Source organism: Periplaneta americana, chromosome 2 (assembly GCF_040183065.1).
Source record: "Periplaneta americana isolate PAMFEO1 chromosome 2, P.americana_PAMFEO1_priV1, whole genome shotgun sequence".
NCBI lineage: Eukaryota > Metazoa > Arthropoda > Insecta > Blattodea > Blattidae > Periplaneta > Periplaneta americana.
The window spans coordinates 148,764,081-148,787,880 of NC_091118.1; the positions used below are offsets into that span (position 1 = coordinate 148,764,081).

At 35.8% G+C, this 23,800-nt stretch overlaps 1 protein-coding gene across 2 annotated transcripts in view; it reads right to left on the minus strand.

Moving 5' to 3' along the window:
- Positions 1-23,800, minus strand: part of LOC138694692 (pyruvate kinase-like) — a 72,466-nt gene that overhangs the window by 15,131 nt on the left and 33,535 nt on the right. For both annotated transcript variants that reach the window (XM_069818675.1, XM_069818676.1), the window contains exons 2-6: positions 17,727-17,950; positions 15,596-15,779; positions 12,872-13,081; positions 7,345-7,526; positions 940-1,185 (exon numbers count right to left, since the gene is read on the minus strand). In XM_069818675.1, the coding sequence (XP_069674776.1) occupies positions 940-1,185; positions 7,345-7,526; positions 12,872-13,081; positions 15,596-15,779; positions 17,727-17,950 (1,046 nt within the window). The remainder of the gene's footprint in view (positions 1-939; positions 1,186-7,344; positions 7,527-12,871; positions 13,082-15,595; positions 15,780-17,726; positions 17,951-23,800) is intronic.

The following is a 23,800-nucleotide window of genomic DNA, read 5'->3' on the forward strand; positions in this document are numbered from 1 at the left end:
GCAAGTAACTAAATATTAGCTATACCAGACTGATGATTCAGCAAGTAACTAAATATTAGCTATACCAGACTGATGATTCAGCAAGTAACTAAATATTAGCTATACCAGACTGATGATTCAGCAAGTAACTAAATATTAGCTATACCAGACTGATGATTCAGCAAGTAACTAAATATTAGCTATACCAGACTGATGATTCAGCAAGTAACTAAATATTAGCTATACCAGACTGATGATTCAGCAAGTAACTAAATATTAGCTATACCAGACTGATGATTCAGCAAGTAACTAAATATTAGCTATACCAGACTGATGATTCAGCAAGTAACTAAATATTAGCTATACCAGACTGATGATTCAGCAAGTAACTAAATATTAGCTATACCAGACGGATGATTCAGCAAGTAACTAAATATTAGCTATACCAGACCGATGATTCAGCAAGTAACTAAATATTAGCTATACCAGACTGATGATTCAGCAAGTAACTAAATGTTAGCTATACCAGACGGATGATTCAGCACGTAACTTACAAATCGAAGTAGTGATCTACATTTTGTACGAAACAAAGTGTTTGAGATTGGTATTGTATGAACAGTAGGCCTATATCTTCTAATGAGAACCCTTTGCTTGTTTCTTATTGAGTATACAGAATCATATCGGAAATGTACTAAACAAAATGGTAACAAGGTGTGATTCCCTAAGACTTAAGGCAGAAAGATGCGCTACAATTAATGGAAATCAAACTAACCATCTGCTATTATGTCGATGTACAACATCTCGGAAGGCATTAATTTTAGGACCCATGTTTATTAGATTTTTTTTCTTGTTTTGATTAATATCACTACCTCTCAAATATTGAATTATTTTTCTTAACACTCTGTATAATACTGTTTGTGTATCGTATTGGTTTACTGGATTATTTATCTCGTTACTTACATTATATCGCAGGTCATCAAATAACTGTCTCTGCCAGATGGCAGCCTCCGCCTCTAAGCAAGTGTTAGCCATGGTCCTCACACATTCGAGAGGATAAGCTCCTTTGGCCGACTCTCCTGAGAGCATAACGCAGTCCGCACCGTCCAACACTGCATTTCCCACGTCCGTGACTTCGGCGCGAGTGGGTCTGGGTTTGTACGTCATAGACTCCAGCATTTGCGTTGCGCATATCGACGGCTTGCCAGCCTGCGAAACAACACATCTAGTCTCTTTCTGCTTTATTTCCAAATTAATTGAACGGAGGATATTGTAGCAGTGCAGGACATACACTTGGTTCACAAGGTACAAATTCTATAGTCAAGTCCGGAGTGCAAATCCCTCTCCAGCTATCAAACTCTGATCACATTTGAATGAGTTATTTGTAGTGAAAATGGCGCCATGATGAACTGCTCGTCCATGAGAAAGGATGGCAGAACTCAAAAGCAAATTTTCAGTTACATCTCAATTAATTACTTTGGTGTTGCTATGTACACTTACTTCTTAAAAGTTAAAACATTATTTTGTTATTTAAAATGTAGTTATATTGCACAATAGTTATACCATGTTCTATAAATTATAATGCTAGTTAAGAAAGTAGGCTACATGTGTTGATTTACTATGTCTATACAGTTTTTTTAATCACTCGCTGCGATGAATATTTGTGAAAATAAGTGTAATTTATTCATTTGAAAAGCTTGATATAGTTATTCAACGGCATACTCATAAAGTTACTATACGTAATAATTTTTATAATTATTTTACTGAGAACAACACTAGTTAATATAATTATTGTACCATATACTCTCCACATCATTTTAACATAACATTACGTACATGTGCACCTACATTACCCCATTGTATTCACCTGTGTTCATACTTTATTTTACACATACATAAGATAACCCACCTGAATATGATCTTATAATAAATCGAAAATGTTTGTCGAAACACTATGTATGGTGAAATGATGGAATTTTAATTATTTATATCATATTAAGTTGATAAGTTGTAGACTGACATGTTATATAATAAATAAATATCCTTTGATATGTGTAGCCAGCTAGCATGGACCTCAAGGCCATCTTGCTGAAGTTTGGTTACAGATTCCTTGTTTATATAAACGTTGATGAATTTTTATAAACATGGTACCGCTATGGGCTAGTTAGCATCGTAAATGTATGTATTTATTTACACTGCAAGTGGGCAAGCACCCTGTGGCAGTGGTATATACAATATTAACAATACACAGTTAAAATGATAAGCAATAAACAATAAAATTTACAATACATAATAAAATTTACAACACATATACAATTTTACACACAATACAATAAGAATACACAATACAATTTAACACAATAATAATAAAACATAAAATAAAACACCTAATTTTACAACACAACCTACATAATTATGTATAGGTCCTACATAATTTTCAATAGTCTTTCACTTTACTCTCATCTCATTCCCTGTAGTGGCACTATGACGCATTTCACTGACACTTTAGCACACATTTCACTGACACTCTGTAACACATTTCACTGACACTATAGAACACATTTCATTGACGCTATAAATTTACACTGATCGGAACTGTTCACTGCACTGTAAAACCATAACTTCACTGACTCACCTCGCTTTACTGATACAACAGTTCAAATAAGTCAAATAATTGCATTCTTATGCATACTTATAAACAGAACTACATTTAAACTAAGCATTTCTAGTCTAAGGCCCTCTTACACGCTATTTTTAAATAATTTACAATTCAAACCAAGGAAGTAAACTCGTCAGGCTAGATAAATACATGCCACCTTAAAAAATTATATGTTGAATGTCACCTTAATTTTAATTTTCACTTTATACACAACTCTTTAAATTATTCTTGAATCTCCTTAAGGAAGGACAGCCCTCAAAGACCGCTGCAGGTAGGTCATTCCAATCATTTATAGTTCTATTTAAAAATGAGAATTTACCTACATCCGTTTTCTGTTTCCTACATTTGATTTTAAAATCATGATCGTTCCTACCATAGTACGTTGGCTTTTCTAACCGAGCCGTTATGTCTACCCATGCTTTCTGACCTAGATGTGCTCTATACAATGATGTTATTCTAGTTTTCCTACGTCTGTTTTCCAAAGTTTCCCATTTAAGTTCTTTTATCGTATCGTTCCCATCTTCTCTTTTACCTTTAACAAATTTAGCTGCCCTATACTGGATTCTTTCTAAGGAATTTATCTTATATATTCTATAGGGATCCCAACATGTAGTTCCGTATTCCATTAACGGTCGCACTAATGTTAGATATGCTATTTCCCTCGATTTGGGGCTAGCCTTTCTCAAGATTCTCATAATAAAGTGAAGTGCCCTCCATGCTTTGCCTGTAACATTATCAACATGCTCTCCCCAAGAAAGTTTGGAGTTTAAATACACTCCTAGGTATTTACAACATTGTTCTTGCGGAATTACAACACCACTGAATTCGTAATTAAGACTAGTTTCCTCTCGGGTTTTACAAAATGTTATAGATTTACTTTTAGAACCATTTATTTTCATCCTATGCTTTAACGCCCAGTTGTAAATGTTATTCAAGTCTGTTTGAATAGCATCTACATCTGAATTATTTCTAATCTTTCTATAGATAATGCAGTCGTCTGCAAATAGCCTCACATTTGATGTAATATCCTGGCATAGGTCATTTACGTATATTATAAAGAGTAATGGACCCAGAACGCTGCCCTGTGGCACCCCTGAACTTATATTTCCAATTTCCGATATTTCATGACCTACTCTAACTCTCTGGGTTCTACCTTTTAAGAATTCTTGGATCCATAGCACCACTCTTTTATCTATTCCTAGCCTACTTAACTTATCTATTAATATGTCATGTGGCACCAAATCAAATGCTTTCGAAAAGTCAATCACAACTGCATCGATTCTTCCGCCTCTATCTACCTCTTCAGCTAGATCCTGAACCAGCGACGTAATTTGACTATCACATGAGAAGCCTTCCCTAAAACCATGCTGGCGGTTGTAAAACCAGTCTTTCGCATTTAGAACATAAATGGTATTTTGAGTAATAAAACCTTGCAACTTTTCTTCCATTTCCAGTTTGCTCTTCCATAAAAGAAATACATATCAGCAAAATTCTCTTAACGCGAATCTTTCCGCTATAACAAGAAAATAAAGAAACAAAAATTTTTGTCTGTAAATAATAGCCTAGATTATTATATACCCAGATTGCTCGGCGTTGTATGCTTTAACGGTAACAACTTTTGTCAGGTTTACTATGCTGCCATCTAGTTGTTACATAAGAAGTCACGTCATAACTCCCATTTGAATTGCATTAGCAACTGTACTGCCATCTCGTGTTCGTTTACGGCGGACGGGTGGCGATCCTGGCGGTTGTTCTCTTTAAAGTGCAACCGATTTTAACACATGTGATCTGGTATAATACTTAAGTTTAATGTAGGCCTACTCTGTAAACAAGATTCTGTACTTATTCGCATGAATTTTGTAATGTTTACAGGAATCACCAGGGCAACATCATGACTTATTTAAAAAAAAATAATTTTACCACAGTCTAGTATAAGTTATACAGTCACGAAGCTCAATACGTAGGGAATATACATCCATAGATAGTTGCTAACCACTAGGATCGCTACTATCGCCTCATAAAAGACAATGCGAAATAGTACCGGCACAATTTATTGTTCCTAGTACCCTCAACAACTCAAACTTCGTGACTGTCTATACTAGACTGTGATTTTACCATGGCCTTCTAGGTTACTTAGACCATTTATCACACACATTATGTTCTGTAATTGCCAAATGAAACTTGATCCGGACACAGATTCCTACATCAGAGTTGTTCGTATGAGCTCCTTTATCATTTCTAAAAGTTTGTAACAAAGTCACAGAATCACCCTGTATAAATCTGATGACTAATCGTGAGTTTTGCCAGTGATTGCGATAAATACAATTTTGGTACATTATCCAAATCATCCGAATAAGTAAGATGCCTTATTTATTTTGTTAGTAGGATCTGCAAGACACTATTTGCCATCTTTTTGGTGCTAGTGACATCACGGTTGAGGCTCTGTTAGAGAACTCAGGAATGAACTATTCCAGATGGAGACCTGTGTAAACGAAGGAGCGTGCTAATAGGCCTATAAATTCCGTGTGCTCACGTAATGTGTCGGTTACCTCACCTCGGTGGATGAGTAGAGAATTTCGAGTACAAGGTGACATGACATACGATAAAAACTTCAAAGATAGAAATTAAACAACGAGTCACGCAAGGAGAAAATGTATTGTAGCACAAAATTCAACGTTCCAGCATAAAAAGTAGACAAGAAAATTGAGATCACTATTCTATCGAGTTATAGTCAGAAGTACTATTTAACTTTCAGGTCAGGAGTCTGGCAAGCAAATCAAAGAGAGCGCGAAAATCGCATGGTATGAAGATGGATTTCCTAAGACGCTCAGCATGCAAGTTTGGATTAAAATAAATACCAAATTCATAACTACATAATATTATGAAACATTCAGTGCATATGAAGGACGCTATACATGGTTCAAGAGAATATACGGAAGCTAGATGGCTGACTGGTGGGTAAAACACTGGATTCCCGGGAGGTCCCGGGTTCAAATCCCGGGACTAGCCAATCTGATTGGGGTTTTAGCGCTTTACTAGGAATCTAGTGTGTGTGTGTGTGTGTGCGTGTGTGTGTGTGTATTTCCTTAAATATACTACATTTAAACATAGCTTTAGAATGGATAAGTGTTAATAAAAAAAAAAAAGAAAACAAAGACGATGAAAGGAGCATTTTAAAGTCATGTATGGAATTCTAATGAATTTAATTATCCCTTGCGTATATTTTAAGTTTGTTAGTCTGATAACACTGAGTTAGAATCTACATAGATCAGCATCGGAAACAGTACTATCTCCAAAAGAGTAATATAGGATATTTCAAAAGTTACTTCAAAAATTAAACCGCTATAAATATTATAATAGTTGAGATAGGGAAAAAACAAAAGCATCACAGTGTTGGGCAAACAACGGGATTTACAAAACACTGGGAAGATATCCGTCGTTCTCTTGTTCAAGTACAGCATTCTGTCTGCGACACCATGCACTGCATTTTGCAGATAATGTCTTGGAATATTGGCAATTTCTTGCGAGTTGACATCTTTCAGTTGCAGTAGAGTTGTTGGATGTGTCAGGAAAACTCGTTCTCTAAGGTAACCCCACAACCAAAAGTCGGCCGGATTGAAATCTGGAGATCGCGGAGGCCACATTGTTGGAAAGTGCCAAACATCTGCGTAATTAATTGTTTTTCAGGGATAAAAATGTGGGGTGGAGCGCCATCTTGCATGAAGATTATGTCTTCCATATCGTGATTCCTCAGCTTAGGGATGACGAAGTTCTGTAACATGCTGTAGTAGCGTTCCCCGTTTACTGTAACAGTCTGTCTTATTCCTTTATTGTCTATACCTGTGGAGTAACGGTTAGCGCGTCTGGCCGGAAAACCAGGTGGCCAGGGTTCGATTCTCGGTAGGGGCAAATTACCTGGTTGAGGTTTTTCCGGGGTTTTCCCTCAACCCAATATGAGCAAATGCTGGGTAACTTTCGGTGCTGGACCCCATCAGTCATCAGTAGGCACTTTCCAACAATGTGGACTCCGCGATCTCCAGATTTCAATCCGGCCGAATTTTGGTTGTGGGGTTATCTTAAAAAACGAGTTTTCCTGACACATCCAACAACACTACTGCAACTGAAAGATGCCATCTCGCATGAAATTGCCAATATTCCAAGACATCTGCAAAATGCTATGCATGGTGTCGCAGACAGAATGCTATACGTTAAACAAGAGAGCGGCGGACATCTTTCAATGTTTTGTAAACCCCGTTGTTTGCTCAACGCTGTGATGTTTTTGTTTTTTTCCCTATCTCAAATATTTTAATATTTATAGCGGTTTAATGTTTGAAGTGACTTTTGAAATACCCTATATGTTGGCGTAATGAAAAATGGCAACCGGAGTACCTCGAGCAAAATCCTTTCCATTAGAAATTCCATCGCGATGTCTAGATAACGCTCTGGGTCACAGACGCGGCCAATTTCTGAGGTTAAAACGAAGGGATAAAATATCTTAACCCTTCCGAACTCTTATCTACCACTCAGATACGTGATAAATTTCTTTGTTATTGAGCCAAGACATTAATAAACAACACAGTAAATCACCATCATGTACGTTCATCGTTTTGGTTCTTGTTCAGCCTCGGAAGTTTATTCTGCCTTTTTATCCCATCGAGGATCAATACGGTGAATAAAATACATACATAATACTGACTTGCGGCAAATACCTTGGTGCAGTGTGAGAATATAATCTTCTGTGCGACGAATACTTTGTGCACAGGTATCTCGATGCCCATGTCGCCTCTTGCAGCCATGATACCATCCGAAGCGTCTATTATTTCGTCCAGGTTTTTCAGTCCTTGCTGACATTCAATCTTCGATATCACCAATATGTGTTTTCCTTGTTCTCCTAAGATAAAATAATATTATTCTTTTATTTTGGCCGCAGTTTCTTTCACATGTCACCTTGGCACAGCTATGTGGAAGATATAAATTTTGATATAATATGGACCTATATGTTTAACGTTGTGAATAGCAAATGGGATTCTTGTACTTTTTTTAGTTGTTTTAAACTTTAGAGAGACTTTTTATTTATGAATGCATAAAATTTATAATGACGTAGAATTTCGAGGATGGTCTCATGGAATGGAATATCCACTTCATACAAATTGTGCAATGCTGCTAATAAATATATAGTCAGGGGCAGGTATTTATGGAGATTAATTTTATCATTTGTGTTTTTTAATAACTTACTGTTGTCGGCGGAGATTGTTGGAGATTGATTTGTACTCTTGGCGGAAATTAATGGAAATTTTGGAAATTCAATTATTTTGGAATTGGAGTATTAACTCAGTATGAACATTTCTTTCCAAATAATTAGCATTAAAGTTCGCTGGATTCTGATGAAGGTGTGGTATGGTCAACAGACAATATTTGTTGGATTGAGACTGTATTTAACACACATTCATTAAAAACGAAAAAAAAAAACTTGCAGCCATCAAATTAACACTTTCAAATTATTAGTGAAATGTTGAATTCTCCGTCTTTTGAGTTCACTAATGTAATCAGAACACCTGGAATATCATGTAATGTAGCCTACTTGGATATATAACAAATTGCAGTAAAAAATCCGAAAAAAAACTCACAATATGAAATTCGCTATAAAACGACGCAATAGTAATAATTCGCGAATGTGTTCATATTTCACTATTAGAACTCTATTTCACGTTGTGTCGCGATTGTTTTATCCGCATATTATTAATCAGAATCACTTAATTCGTAAAGATTAGTAAAAATCTATTGTAGCTTATATCTATTAAGTCGTGATTTTCGCGATCTCCTTAAATACCCGGCCCTGTATATAGTGATATCTACCTATCAAGATATTATCAGGCAGCATATCTTAATTGACGATATATGTCAGAGGAAGAACTATTGTTGTTTGTATACATCTGAAGTATGATTAGTATAATATGTTACTAGCCAACGATGTATGCAATAGAGGGAAAAAAGGAACTGGCCAACCTACCTATTATCTTCTGGCTTAGTTGCCTAATGAGTGCTACCTTATAGGTGTCATAATGGAATGTCCATTTCATACAAATTGTGTAACGCTGCTGTCCACACCTGTGGAGTAACGGTCAGCGCGTCTGGCCTTGAAACCAGGTGGCCCGGGTTCGAATCCCGGTCGGGGCAAGTTACCTGGTTGAGGTTTTTTCCGGGGTTTTCCCTCGGCCCAATACGAGCAAATGCTGGGTAACTTTCGGTGCTGGACCCCGGACTCATTTCACCGGCATTATCACCTTCATTTCATTCAGACGCTAAATAACCTAGATGTTGATACAGCGTCGTAAAATAACCCAATAAAATAAAAAAAATAAAGTAATGCTGCTAATAAATATATAGTGATATCTACCTATCAAGATATTATCAGGCACATCTCAATTGACGATATATGTCAGAGGAAGAACAATTATTGTTTGTATACATTTCAAGTCTGATTAGTGTAATACAGTATATTACTAGTCAACGATGTATGCAATAGAGGGAAAAAGGAACTGGCCAACCTACACTATTATCTCCTGGCTTAGTTGCCTCATGAGTGCTACCTGATAATTGTCACTTAATAGGTTCAAACCTGTCTTCGGACAGTTGACTAAACAACAATAATAATCTAAAAAGGCAGCAGTAATTTATATATGTTCCATAACAGAAAGTAGAAAATCTTATAAAAATAGATCTTATAATTTTTTTTGAGACAGGCAGAAACATGTGTAACCAGTTATGGCACATTTTTTAGTATTCCACTGCGTGCTGGATCTTAACACTTCAAATGTTTCGAAATTGTAGGGGAGAGTCGGGTAGTATCGGACATCGGGTAATATCGGACAGTGCGTTTCTTTCATCTACCACCATATGGTAGTACCTGAATGACATGGTTACGTTTCTCTGTGCGACATCACAGAAACGTAACCATGTCAATCAGGTACTATCATCGTGTGGTAGATGAAAGAAACTCACTGTCCGATACTACCCGATGTCCGATACTACCCGACTCTCCCCTATACAGGATCCATCTTCAGGGTAATAAGTAAAAGATCGTTTTCTTAATCCAACAACATTGGAATAAGGATATGCGTGCACAGGATATACATTACGTCACGTGTCCTTCAGTAGACACCTTCCTCACATACTCAAACAACGCGCACTACAGGGTCACTCTACAACTCATTCCTTCCTCCTAAACAAGTACAGTACACTTCAGTTTAGCAATGTTTATGAAGTTAAATTTTACAGCGAAGGTTATTGTAACATAGGTTTAAACATTTCATTCAGGGTAGTATCTGTGTTACAGTTGTACCGGTGTTTTAAGTTAAAATTTTACAACAAAGATTATCGTAATATTGCCTTAAACATTGCATTAAGAGCGGTATCTATGAAACAGTAACATTTTAAATTAAAAATGGACATATAGGCTTAATCCTCCTACTACCAAGGTTCTTCACAACTTACTACTACCAAGGGGGTAATACAATTACCCCCATCAAAATCATATACTGATCTTTGTTAAGCATTAGGGAATGTACGAGGCAGAATCAAAAAGTAACCTTACTAATTGTTTTATTAATTGAATATGTACAGTAATACTACAAACACTTCATCACTTTTAACATAGTATAACAGGAACACTTGCTTTGAAAGCAGTGGGAACTATGTTGAAAATTGATGAAGTGTTTGTAGTCTTATTGTACATATTCAATTAATAAAACAATTATTATGGTTACTTTTTGACTCTCCCTCATAAACAATTTATGCATTATTGACTATAGACTTACAAAAAATCTAAAAAATAAAATAATAATTAGCCTATTTTTAATATACAGGGTGATTCAAAATTTCTGTTCCACTTTGTTGAAAATGTATAGAATACCAAAATTAATGAACTTCAGATATGTTACCGGTGACACTATAAGATAACATTATAAAGTAAATTTAAATTTGCCTCCCATTTCAAGACAAACTGCTCAATGCTATATAGTAGAAAACACATTTACAAGCAATGAAAGTCACAGTACTATAACATAAATTGGAAATTATTTCACTAAATTCTTCAAATTTAAATAATAGAACACCATATAGACCTATACAACCATGAGCATCTCAAAAACATTTATTTATAATAAAATAAAATAAAAAGTTTTTAAGTTATAAAAATAAATTAATAAAAATATAACACTAATCAATAAAATACTTTTTTAATTATTTTAGTTGGTTATTTAACGACGCTGTATTAACTACTAGGTTATTTAGCGTCGATGAGATTGGTGATAGCGAGATGATATTTGACGAGATGAGGCCGAGGATTCGCCATAGATTACCTACATTGCATTCACATTACGGTTGTGGAAAACCTCGAAAAAAAACCCAACCAGGTAATCAGCCCAAGCGGGGATCGAACGCAACTTCAGACCGGCAGGCAAGCGCCTTAACCGACTGAGCCACGCCGGTGGCTCCACCTATACTACAATGAGCATCTCGAAAAGAGACCACACTAATAATTATTTCAAACAAAATCACTTTTATAAAAAACCATAACACAGAAATAAAAATTGAAAATTGGGAACAAAAGATAATGATAATAAAAATAACAATAAAAAAAATGTACAAATAACACAAAATAAAATAATTTGGAAGCAGACTAACTTAGAAATTAAGGAAATTACGGTACAGATTGAATATTATATCCTGAAATTTTCATGGCACAGATCACCGAGGGGGTTAAACAAGATCACCCCACAAGAACAATGTGAATTACAACTTATTAAAGTAGATTAATTATTTGTGTTATACTTAATTCAAATTGTTAGTAGCCATATAAGGGACAAATACATGGAATTTAAAAAAGAAATATGAAGAAAAATGAAAATAGTATAGAAAAATCATCAGTGGGATAATCCTATTACCCCTCTTGCTAGCAGAAGGGTTAAACGTGTTAAGAGTAGTGCCTCTGATACACTAAAATGTTAAGTTAAAATTTTACATCAAAGATTGTTGTAATACAGGCTTAAACATTTCATGGTTGGTCACCACTGATCTAGAAGGAATAAGTGGTCAGCATTGTACAGGGACATCATTTTATTTTTACTTCAATTTTTATTGTACCTGAGTTTTTTAATGTACTTCACTCCCACCTCTTCTACTAATGAAGTTCAACCGTCCTCCACACAGATCCAAGACCGCATATAGTCATAGTAAACAGTACGTTCCAAAAATATGTTCGCGTTTTCCAGTGACGCAAGAGCTTTCAATATTGCATCATTTTCCATTTGCCTGCGTCGCATCCCGATTTCCCCAACCTGCTTCTATTCGCCTCTCTATAAATGCTAGTGGCTGGGCTGTCTTAGCTCTTTTCTGGGAACATTAATTTCTGTTAGTAATTGGACGTCTGCGTAATATTATGCCCATACAATTGTTTAAAATAACTTAAATAAAAGGGCCTCGTTAAGTAATTAACTGTCACGTGATTTCCTCCCTTTCTACGACACTGGGACGTAACCACTTGGACGGACAGTAGATAGCATGTCTGAGTATTTTTATCTTTTCGGATCGGGCAGAAGTGAAGATTGAATTTACAGTACGTAAGGTCTCTTTTATAGAGTAGGTACAGAATTATTTCAACATGAGTTACTAGTACGAAGGACGAAACTGGTAATTGGAATTACCTACAATAGACTATAGTGCGATAATATGCACAAAAGAACTGAAGCCTGTATCGAAATGAACTGCCACCATATTCAAAAATGTGTTTAAATATTGATATTATGATTATTTTTCAATTTAACTTCATTCTCTATAGTGTACGCTAATGTGCTATAGACAGTATAATATACACTGCATAATGAATACGTCCGCATGAAAGCTCAAAAAGTGAGTAAAAACACTTATTCTTAATACAGTACTGTATTTTGATTAAACAAAAACCTAATGCAAATTATCAAACTCAAAATCGCGATATTTCCTAGTTTACGTAAATGGATGAACTACTTTTCTTCCCTCCTATACCTAGTAGGCCCTAAAGTGATTTGTTTGTATATTACGCCAGTATCATCGAACTCCAGTCATGGAAGGAGGTAGCAATCTGTGTTTCCGGTTTTTAATCGTTGATCCAAAGGTATAGCCAGGTTACTATTAGAAATGTTAGTAAAAATAAAATGATGTCCCTGTAGTATTACTGTATCTAAAAATGAAAGACACCTAAAATGTCGCGTATCTCTCGGAGTGCATCCCCATTACGTATAAACGATGCGAAGACCATATCGACATTCTGCTCTACGCCAAATACCAGATCTGATTTGTCCTTCTCAGACACTGCGGGCAAGTCCACCGGGACACCCGGCAGGTTGATTCCCTTGTGGCTCCCAAGCTTGCCGCCGTTTTCTATGGTGCATTCCAGGGTGGAGTGCGCTACGGGTCAGAATACAATCACAAGTTAACAACTGCTAACATAAAAGTAGGATTTAAATCAATAGGCTAATATTTAGTGCACTGATTTACTACTGCCATACATCACATTTTGATCTTTATACAATAGAAATGTCAGTGGATATCAGATTTTGTTAAACAGAGGCTTACAGAAGTTATTCGGTTTGCTTACTCTGTCATTCTGCCTTTCATACTCAAATAATAACAGATTTAATTACCCATTAACCCGTTTCCATTCATTCATATATCGCAAAACCTGTTTATAACGGAATCTCACAGAACCAAAATTTATTTTCGTTATAAGCAGGCTTCCGCTTAGTGCAAGTAGATTACATATGCTTAAATACATAATACATTTATACCGTGTTGTGAAAATTTAACACACACTAAGTAGTACAATCAAACCAGCTATAACGGCTGGGAGGATCATAGTGCTAACCACACAATACCTCCATTCTGGTTGGATGATCGTCCACCTCTGCTTCAGCATGTGGACGTGAGGCCAGCAGCCGGCTAGTAGGTCTTGGCCCTTCATGGGCTGTAGCGCCACGGATTTACGGAAGTAGTACAATAATAAGCTTAATTTAAAGAAAATTCGGGATTGCATAAATCCACTGTTTCTAAGCTAATGCAATAGAATAGTACATTATGCAACGAGCATATAATGGTAGTAATTAAGATGCGCGTACGTTTGTTTATGAAACTCGCTTACGCTCGTTTCATAATTTTCATACGAGCGTCTTAATTACCATTATAGGCAAGTTTCATACGACTTTTTATGCGCGACCATAGTTCTAACTTGAAATTATTCATAAGTATTTATGTTATGGTTATGTAAGTGAGGAGCGGAACTGACCTTCAAAATTGTGAGATGTGCGCAGACGCGAAAGTATTGATTTTTTTTTTTCGAGGAACGAATGTCATTGACCTTGATATAACCTAGAGAATAACATGAACATTAGTCTTGATATAACCTGGAAATTGATTTAGAATTGGAAAACGAGATGACAAATTGAATTTATTTGAATATTATTTACAATTAACGCTAATTATTATAGTAACAGAACATAACCTTCTGCGACAGTATTGGATTTCCAGCCTCCGTGACTTTTCGCTAGTTGTCTTTCGATTGCATATCCGAGAACAATCGATACTTGCGCTTTTATATTGCTACAGTGGTGATTTCTCATTGGCTGAACAACTGAACTATAATGAATAGGTGTACTTTAATGAGGTGCATTAAAGGGCTACTACCAGGTGTATAATTACTACATTTCGGCATGGTCGAACATAAATACATTTAAAAGCCTATTTTGAATTTATAATACAACACGCGCTAACATGTAGGCTTACATGATTTATTTAAAAGCACCATGAATCTGTACCCCTATACATAAACATTCCCATTTCTATTGTTTAGAAATATTCGAGGCCTTTTCAGTTAATATATGTAAGAAATTACAGTAAGCAGCTTAATGCGTATTATTAATACACAGTTATTTCAATTATTTGTGATTACTTTTTCTACATAATACATAATTTGTCACACTCAACATCAAGCATCTTGTTTCTTAAGATATAACCCAGTTATAATTTACTAAGACAATAATTTTGATACGGTTTAGTGTATATATACGATTATATTGTGTTGTTTATTTATATTATGGTATTTGTTGTTGTTGTTGTTGTCGTTGTCGTCGTCGTTGTTGTTGTACGAGTTGGATATATGCATCCTTGTATTTAGTTGTATCGTAAATAAACTTATAAACTTTAAAAATACCGAATAGACATTTTTAGCTAGTTGGTGCCTGGTCAAACCTATTACTGGAATGTCGATGGATCGTGAAACTTTGCCGTGTCTATGAAAATTCCCTTTGTATCTCTTTTAGAACTATTATCTTTCCTCTTGACTGTTGTCTGGCACAGTCTTTGACTCAAGGAAATAAATTCAAATGAATAAGAAAGTACAGCGTTTATTTTCCGTCGTAATTGTTGAAAGAAACAATGTACGAGTGCAAATAAATAAGAAAATCAAGATAGATACTTACTCTCCATTTTTCTTTGTTTCCGCGTTAGACAGTTTTCGTTAAATACAGGTATTTTACAAAACCGTATAGCTGTAAATTCACAGGTTCAAAAAAAAAATCTCTCGTGGATAGGTTTTCGTTTATTGCAGATTCCGTTATAGACAGGTTTTACTTATTGTATATATCTTTACTTTCTACTTTATCCCTCTTCCTGTTCCTTCCTCTGTCCTACTTTCTCTCTCTCTTCTTATATTTTCTCTTCCCTCCCTATCTATCTCCCTTTGTCTTCCTTTCCCTTTTTCTAAGCGTATATATGTACGTGTACAGCGATTTCTGATAATTGTTGGATGGATTTAGATTATACCCGTTATCTAAGTATGAATCAACCGGGAATGATGCACATGGGATATATTTTTACTTCTTCATTACAGACACAGATTAGCGATAGGTTATAAAATACTAAACATACTTGTGTTTTGAACGAGAAGTGACATGAGGCCGTCGTCTACATAAACTCTGTCTCCTTTCTTCATCACGTTGACAATATTAGGATAGTCCACGTATATCATCTGCGCTGTCACATTTTCTGCATACTTGGGATCAATTGTTAAGGTAACTGTGTTCCCCATAATGAGCTCCACTTCTGTCAAGCCCTGGAAAGCAACCACATCTTTGTTAAAAATATAATAAACAGTACAGTCATCAGCTTGAAATACAGAAGGAAAAATTCTTGGTGCGTTGTCCTAAAAGCTGTCCTTACGCCAAACTAACTACTTCCGCACTTCAGAAGAAGATCCGAGCAAGGAATGTGAGTTTTTCCCCCACTCTTACAACCAACTCCCAACCTGGAACCGACCGGCCAATGACTAAGCCTTGTTTGTCCCAGCCGGCCAATGACACCATTCCCAACCACGAAATTATATCAGGAACAAATATAATTCTGATGGTATAGTATAAATGGCAGAAGCTGTAGGCTACTACAACATAGATTTTGTTCGCTGCGCTCTTGTAATGAAGTGAGCGGATTTTTTGGAAACTACTTGAAGAGTTATGAGATCTATGGCTTTGAATTTGTTAGTGAATGCAGCGAATAGTGTCCATTCTTTATAATCCCTATTCGTTGGTGAATGTATCAACCAATTTCCTTTGTTAAAAGAAGAATTTCTTTGCTGTGTTTTGAGATCCGAATTGTGTTTTATGGTAAATACTGACATTGTATATTACTTGGTGAAAAATATAAATTTAAAATTTCACTGACTGTGTAACATAGCCTTATCTTGGGAGATTATTTTCTTAGCGTTTTTCTCACCCTTCGAGGCAATTTTCTCTCTGTAAATTTTTTCTATAGTATAACAACATTCCCTGGTGGAAGAAATATCAAATACATGAAACGTAAAATATTTGTGTGTGTGCATAACATTTCTGATATATTGTGGATGTTGTGCATATGTCAGATAGCAGATAATCGCAAAGTCAAATGTGAAAAGAAATACAATATAAGTGGTATGAAAGAGGCAATTGATTGTGTCTAAAACAAAGAAAACTGCCACAGAGAAACCTCGTCCTTTTCTTGACAAATTCAACGAGAACCAGGAAGATACCAAAGCAGCAGTCAAAATGAATGACATTTCCAGTCTCTCAAGTGAGTTAAAAGAGGTAGACAACGAAACAGCATCATCTTCAGGAGCCAAACAAATAAGATCTGTGCTTAAAGAAAAGTCGAATGATAAGCCTAATGATTTTTGTGCGGATCTTGCTCAGGAAATTTCTAGGACGACAAGCATGGTGAAAGATGGATTCAGCGTGTCAGTTATGTTCAATGGTTTCACTATACATATCAGTATTTTTCCAAATAGAGAAAGAACTTTATTTTTTGGGTTGTAGGTATGAATCTGATTGAGGAATTTAAAATTTGGCTGATTATGCCTAAATATTTTGAATTTAAGGACTATCACGAAATAATGTCAACCTTTTCTAGAGTGATACTTTTTTTTGTATTACTTGTTTGCAATTATTGTATAAATTTATTTGCGGTAGAAATTCTGACATGTACTGTAACTTCCTGACACTTAATAATGTACGTACATTAAAAACACTCTTTTCTCTTTAAATTTGAACCTTATTTTTGCACCAAAACCTTAGTACCACGAAATTAGCCGAGTCTTCCCTATCAAAAGTGGAAAATGGAAAGAAGTGTAAGAGATGGTAAAACACGAGTAGAAAAACAAAGAGAAGGCTTAAAAGAAGGATCGAGGAACTTCAGAGAAATAACAAATCCGAATGAAGAAACAGAGATTAATCATATAATAGAAAACTTGAGAAATAGTGTGGAAAACAACAGAGAGAAGATTGAGATGCTGAAAAGTGAGAATGAAGAAATGAAGGAAAGACTTAACTACTACGAAAGCAAGAAAGGAATCTGATAATTTTCAGAGTTGAAGAAACACGAATTAGAAACGTCTGAAATAGTGTACAACGTGTGTTACAAGATTTTTAATTTAGAAGTGAAGAGAAGATCACATCGAACAAACATAAAGACTTATTTCAGCTGAGCTGAATCCATTCAGAATTTTCTTTAAACGTAACAGAGTTCACATTACCCCATCGAGTACTCCTGTACGGATTTCTGGCCCCTTGGTGTCCAACGCTATGGCCAGTGGATACATGTATCCAATTTTCTTGCTGTAATTATGGATGGCAAGACGCAAATTTTGGATGGTTTTGGAGTGGTATTCGTACGTTCCGTGGGAAAAATTTAGGCGGGCGATGTTCATTCCCTCTTCCATCAACTTCTCCAGCATTTCTGGTTCAACGGATGCTGGACCTGGAACAGGGATTGTGTTCGGAATGTTTAAAGCATATTGTGGCGTTCTCATTCATTCAAACAACGTAAAAATTGTTCTATCGCTTAGAGACTACGTAGTTTTACTTATGGCGAAATGACATATTAATAACAAAAACATGATAGTATGTTTTTCTCAACCTATCAGATGTCCAAGGATAAGATTTGATCTACTTAACCTATATCAGTTATTTTTCATTAGCCTAAGTAAGTGCTAAGTTATGAACTAAGTTATAAATGTTTATATTAGAGATTTTCTGAAAATTCTCTGGTTAACACAAAAAAAGTTCGGTAGCGAGAAACTGTTTTGTGTATGAGTTTTACAGTATTACTACATGGAGAGACCAAGCGAAAGAAATGTTGAAGGATATTTTTAAACAAACCTGAAGTCTTTATCTTACCCCAGTGTTGAATTATGACTCAAACAAAAACGCCTTACCGCAGAAGAATCATATTTCGCATCTAACAGAGTCTCTCACATTATGTATACCGTACGTGGAGTCGAGGTTTGCACATTCGTAGTACTATGCTTAGTTCCAAAAGATTGCTCGTGGTGTTAAAACATGTGAAGTTTTGTGTGATATTTGTATTAGAATCATATTACACAGGGTGATTCAGAACCTCTGCACCAAACTCTGAGGGATAATATGTCTCGCATAGAGGGCCATTTTTTGTCAGACAACCCATTTTCTCCGACGTTTATAATTCCACAATGCCTACCGTTTAGATCACGTGTTCAAAGTGTTCACCCTGAACCGTCGTAACATCGACCATCGAACACTCTCCAACGTGCGGGATCACTGTTAAAGTTGGTCAAAGGCAGAATCTACAGTATACTCACAATCAGTTCCTCTCTGGTGTCAACTGGAGGGAGTACACTAGTGTCGTGCAGTATTCGAAAAGATGAGAGGTGAAATGAAGATAATACAAATTTCACCTTACTTCATCAGCATCGAAGAATACGTAGAAGTGAAACATGTAAACCAAAATACCAGAATTCGTTGGAAACCGTACAATGTTAATGTTAATATATTTAAAAATAGGCTTAAGGACTACACTAATAGACGGTAGTATATTATCTACACTATTTAAAGGGTGTAATTGATATTTTGTTGTTTGAAGTGTTGTATCAGTGAAGAAGTGTGTTGTCAATGAAGAGTGTTAAGTCAATGAAGTGTGCTGTGTCAGTGAAGTTTTACAGTTTATAGTGGTAGAGAAAAATATTTTAACAGTGGAATGTTTTTTTTTTGTGTTAGTGAAATCAGGATAGTATCAGTGAAATGTGTCATAGTACCAATGCAGTGAGTGAATTGACAGCGAAATGAGTGAAAAGTACTTGTACATGTATGAACATATCATACTCATGGGTTTTAGTTCGAACTTAGGGTTAAGATACAAATTAGATTTATTCTAAATGTTATCTTAAGTGATCGTACCTCATTTAATTTACGATGCTCTTTGTTAATGTTATTATACTATTGTTATTATTTATCATCATCATTATTATTATTACTAGCATAATTATAATTAGTATTATTATTAATTTATCTGTTTATTATTAATTGTCATTACTGAGTGTAATTAGTTACCACTGCCACCGGGTATTTACCCATTTGCATTGTGAATAAATACATATAATGTTCGAACATGAGAGAGGAAGAAGAAGAAGAAGAAGAAGAAGAAGAAGAGAATACAAATATTTTCATAAGGTCGAATAAACATGACAGGCTTCCTTCTGCAGAGCGAACATCGGTGAATATGGAACTTCGCCATACTCGGCAAACATGAACCGAACATAGCGTCTACTGGGCGTTCAGTTCAAAGTGTGTCATGGCTCGCTGTATGTCGTCATGTGGCTAGTCGATGAGTCTAGAGAATTCGATCTTCCTACAGTTCCGCAAAGGCGAATTACCTATGTGGTAGAGAAGTTGCCTAGCAAGTACGGCGTTCATTCTGAAGAGTACGTACCGGTACGTATAGTAACGCTGGTAGTGGCAGGAATGTGAACTGTATAGAAACACGTAGTCTACAGAGGTGAGGTGGGGAGAGAGTCAAAACGATTACTTACGTATTTGTAGACATTAACTTCGACGGTCAACATGGACACGGAGCATTTGATTTGTATTGTGGAATGTTGCCGTACGCAACCGATGATAACAAATACCCTGCGTACGACTTGCCCGAGCAAAACACAGTTCGAAAGAGGTTATGGTAGCACACAGACCGTACAAACCGCCATCTGTTGCTACCACGTTCAAGTTATACCGTACACGTTCTCAAGTTCAGATTGAACGCCTTAAATATAGGCAACTTCTCTGACATAAAAGCTGAAACTCGCTTCAAATCGCTGACTCACAACAGTGACGTCATGACACATTTTGAAATGAACACCCAGTATCATGCACGATGTTAATGTGTAGTTGTTGTTTGTTGTTTAGTCAACTGTCCGAAGACAGGTTTGAACCTCACAAGTGATACCACTTATGAGGCAACTAGGCCAGGAGATAATGGGTGATAACCAATTTCTTTCCCCTCCATTGCATACATCGCCGATTAATTACATATTACACTAATCAGACTTCAGATGCATGCAAACAGTTGTTCACACCTGTGGAGTAACGGTCAGCGCGTCTGGCCACGAAACCAGGTGGCCCGGGTTCGATTCCCGGTCGGGGCAAGTTACCTGGTTGAGGTTTTTTCCGGGATTTTCCCTCAACCCAAGATGAGCGAATGCTGGGTAACTTTCGGTGCTGGACCCCGGACTCATTTCACCGACATTATCATCTTCATCTCATTCAGACGCTAAATAACCTAAGCTGTTGATAAAGCGTCGTAAAATAACCTACTAAAATAAAAATAAATAAAATATAAACATATCGTCAAGTGAGTAAAATCGTTTATTTTATTTATTAACAACTTGAACATTATAAGCTAAAATAATGTATTATATGAAAATAAATGTTTTATTTATAGACAGGTCGTATAGTATTATAAGTTATAATACTGTGTTTTATAAAGATGAAATAATTTATTTTTATGGACGTGTGCAATGTATTTTATATTATATTGTGTTCATGTTATATCCATACAGCCACACATCTATTGTTGCCGAGCAAGTATGATTTATGTGAAGAATGTAAATTATACTTTCTGTCGGCAGTTAGTATAGTAAACACTGCCATATATTAAAAAAAATAGATTGTGATTTACTTATGTGGATGTTTAATCATATTTTTTGTTTATAAAAATTATCTGTACAGTACTTACAACTATATGAAACTTCACAAGATTTGTTCTAAAATTAAAATACCTATGAAGCTAAAGCATGAAGGAGCGGGATGGGAGCGAAGAGGAAGGCAATGAGCTTCAAGAGGCAAGCTCGAACCAACATAACAGACCTGCTCCTCCGCAGCGAACTTCGGTTTTTGTCATACTTGACAAACTTGAACCGAACATAGAGCTTATAATGCACAACGCTAGTGTACGGTACACCACACTCTTCATGTCCATAAGAAAAATCAAGGGATGTTAAGTCGGACGATCGCGCTGGCCACACAACGTAGTATTTCTTATCACCAAGTGAACAACAGCTTTGTGAATATAAAAGTGCATGTAGTATATGGCACATCACATTAAATCCATAATTCGTTCAAGAACACATTTCATTGTTTGCTTTAATGACTACTGGGACTTATGCGGATTGAGATATATATACACACACACACACACACAATAATTATCGTCCATATCTTGCGGCGTCAGTCATTGCTAGGACTGCAGCAGAATGGTTGCTGCAGGCAATTGTTTGAAGGGATATTGAAACATACCAATATCATACATAGATCGAGAAACCACAAACTTATGTCTATTTTGAGTCCAATTTTGAAAGAGGATGTTTCTCTTGATTGTTGTATCCCCCATGCAAAGAAAAGTATTCCATAGAAATATTTCGTAGCACAGCGTCCCTGAAATAATATTCCTTCTTCACATTATATAATTTCCACGTAATATGTATCTGCATTTGCTGATAGACTTGTATGATTACCAGTTTTGCATTCAACTTCGTGTTATTGGAAGATTTAAATTCTGTCATGTTAAAAACCGCTCACTAAACTGCACAACTCCGCTGCAAACGTTAGCACTTTGCATATTGCTGTAATGTAGTTACGAAAGCCATCCATCCACAGTTGCGGATATACTGTGACTGTGAGTTATTTATGTGAAAGAGTATAGTATACACAGCAGACAACTGGTGAGATGATCTATACGCGTAACTGCACACAACCTGAAATCTATGTTTTGGTAGAACTTCCTAGCTCTACTAATCACACGATGCCTCCATTCTGGTTGGAAGAACGTTCACCTCTGCGGAAGCATGTCGACGTGAGGCCCTGATTGGCCGTGGCTCTTAATGGACTGTTGTGCCGCGGATTAATTATTATTTTTGTAGTAAGAAGTATACTCTTCCATCGATTTAGTAGAATGCGTTTGAACCTAAAGAAAGCAGCAAAACAGTACAACATGGTCTGTTGTTGTGACGAGAATCCAAGTCCCTGCATTATTCATAGGGCATTATGTCACAAACATGTTCACGTCTGAGTATTTCTCACAAACTAAATACAATATTATTCAACGCCTTAAAAACGGCACAAATATTAAGGATATTGCTGGAGAATTTAAGGTAACATTTCTTTCTTTCTTTATTTATTTATTTATTTATTTATTTATTTATTTATTTATTTAGTTCTAATTTATTCCTTAGTTCTTTATTTATTTAATTATTTACTTATTTCCTTATATATATATATATTTATTTATTTATTTATTTATTTATTATTATTTTATGTATTTATTATTTTATTTATTTATTATTCTGTTATATTTTTTTCTAGGAAATAAAATTAATTTGTATTAACGTTGTACCAGATTCACGTTTTTTAATGAATTACCAACTTAAGCACCAATTCCCTTATGATCGACTTTTTACTATGTGTAATATTCCTGGATTTTCATGCTGTACCTAACCATGATGCTTGCCGATTACAGGGAACTTGCTCAGAGCGTTATATCTAAGTAGGTAGACATAGACTTTCTCCTATATCGACGGAGCAGTGTATCAGGAGCAGACAGTGCTAATGCGCCTACGTCTGCCAACGGCGCTATACTGTACTTACGTACTTCTTTTTAGGCTGATACGCTCTATACCAGGCCTGCACAAGGTTTGCGCTCTCCGAGCCGGCTCACAGCTCATGAGCGGAATGCAGATATTAGCTGCGCTCTGTATAAGGGTGGACTGGAAGAAGGGGTGATCTCGTACAAAATATATACAAAAGGAGGTACTATTACGAGTGTTTATGAAATGAATTCCCGTTCAGTGTTTGCAAAACTATCTTGGACTATTATTAATTAATAAAGAAATATTTATTTTACAGAAGTAATAGAAATTCAATAGCTAATGTACAATATCATTTTGTTATATTTTTATTTATCAGAACATCAAAACGAGGGTTTATGCTGTTGGCTGCTGAAAGGAACAGTAGCCTACTGATCATAATGAAACATCAGTTACAGAAGTTCGATGTCTGCCTTTATTAAAGTTCATAATAGAAAACAGTTGCTCACAAACATAAATGTTGAGCCAAACATAGCAATCATTTTCACAGCCAGCCTGTGTAGTCGTGGATATTATTGCTAATGTATTATTATAAAACTCAACCAGGCTAGTAATATTATTCAAACGATCTTTAGCCCTTAGGTCACATTGAAGATCAATAAGTTCGAACTGTAAATCGTTAAATGTTATTTTCCGTCTTTTAGATTCCTCCATACTAT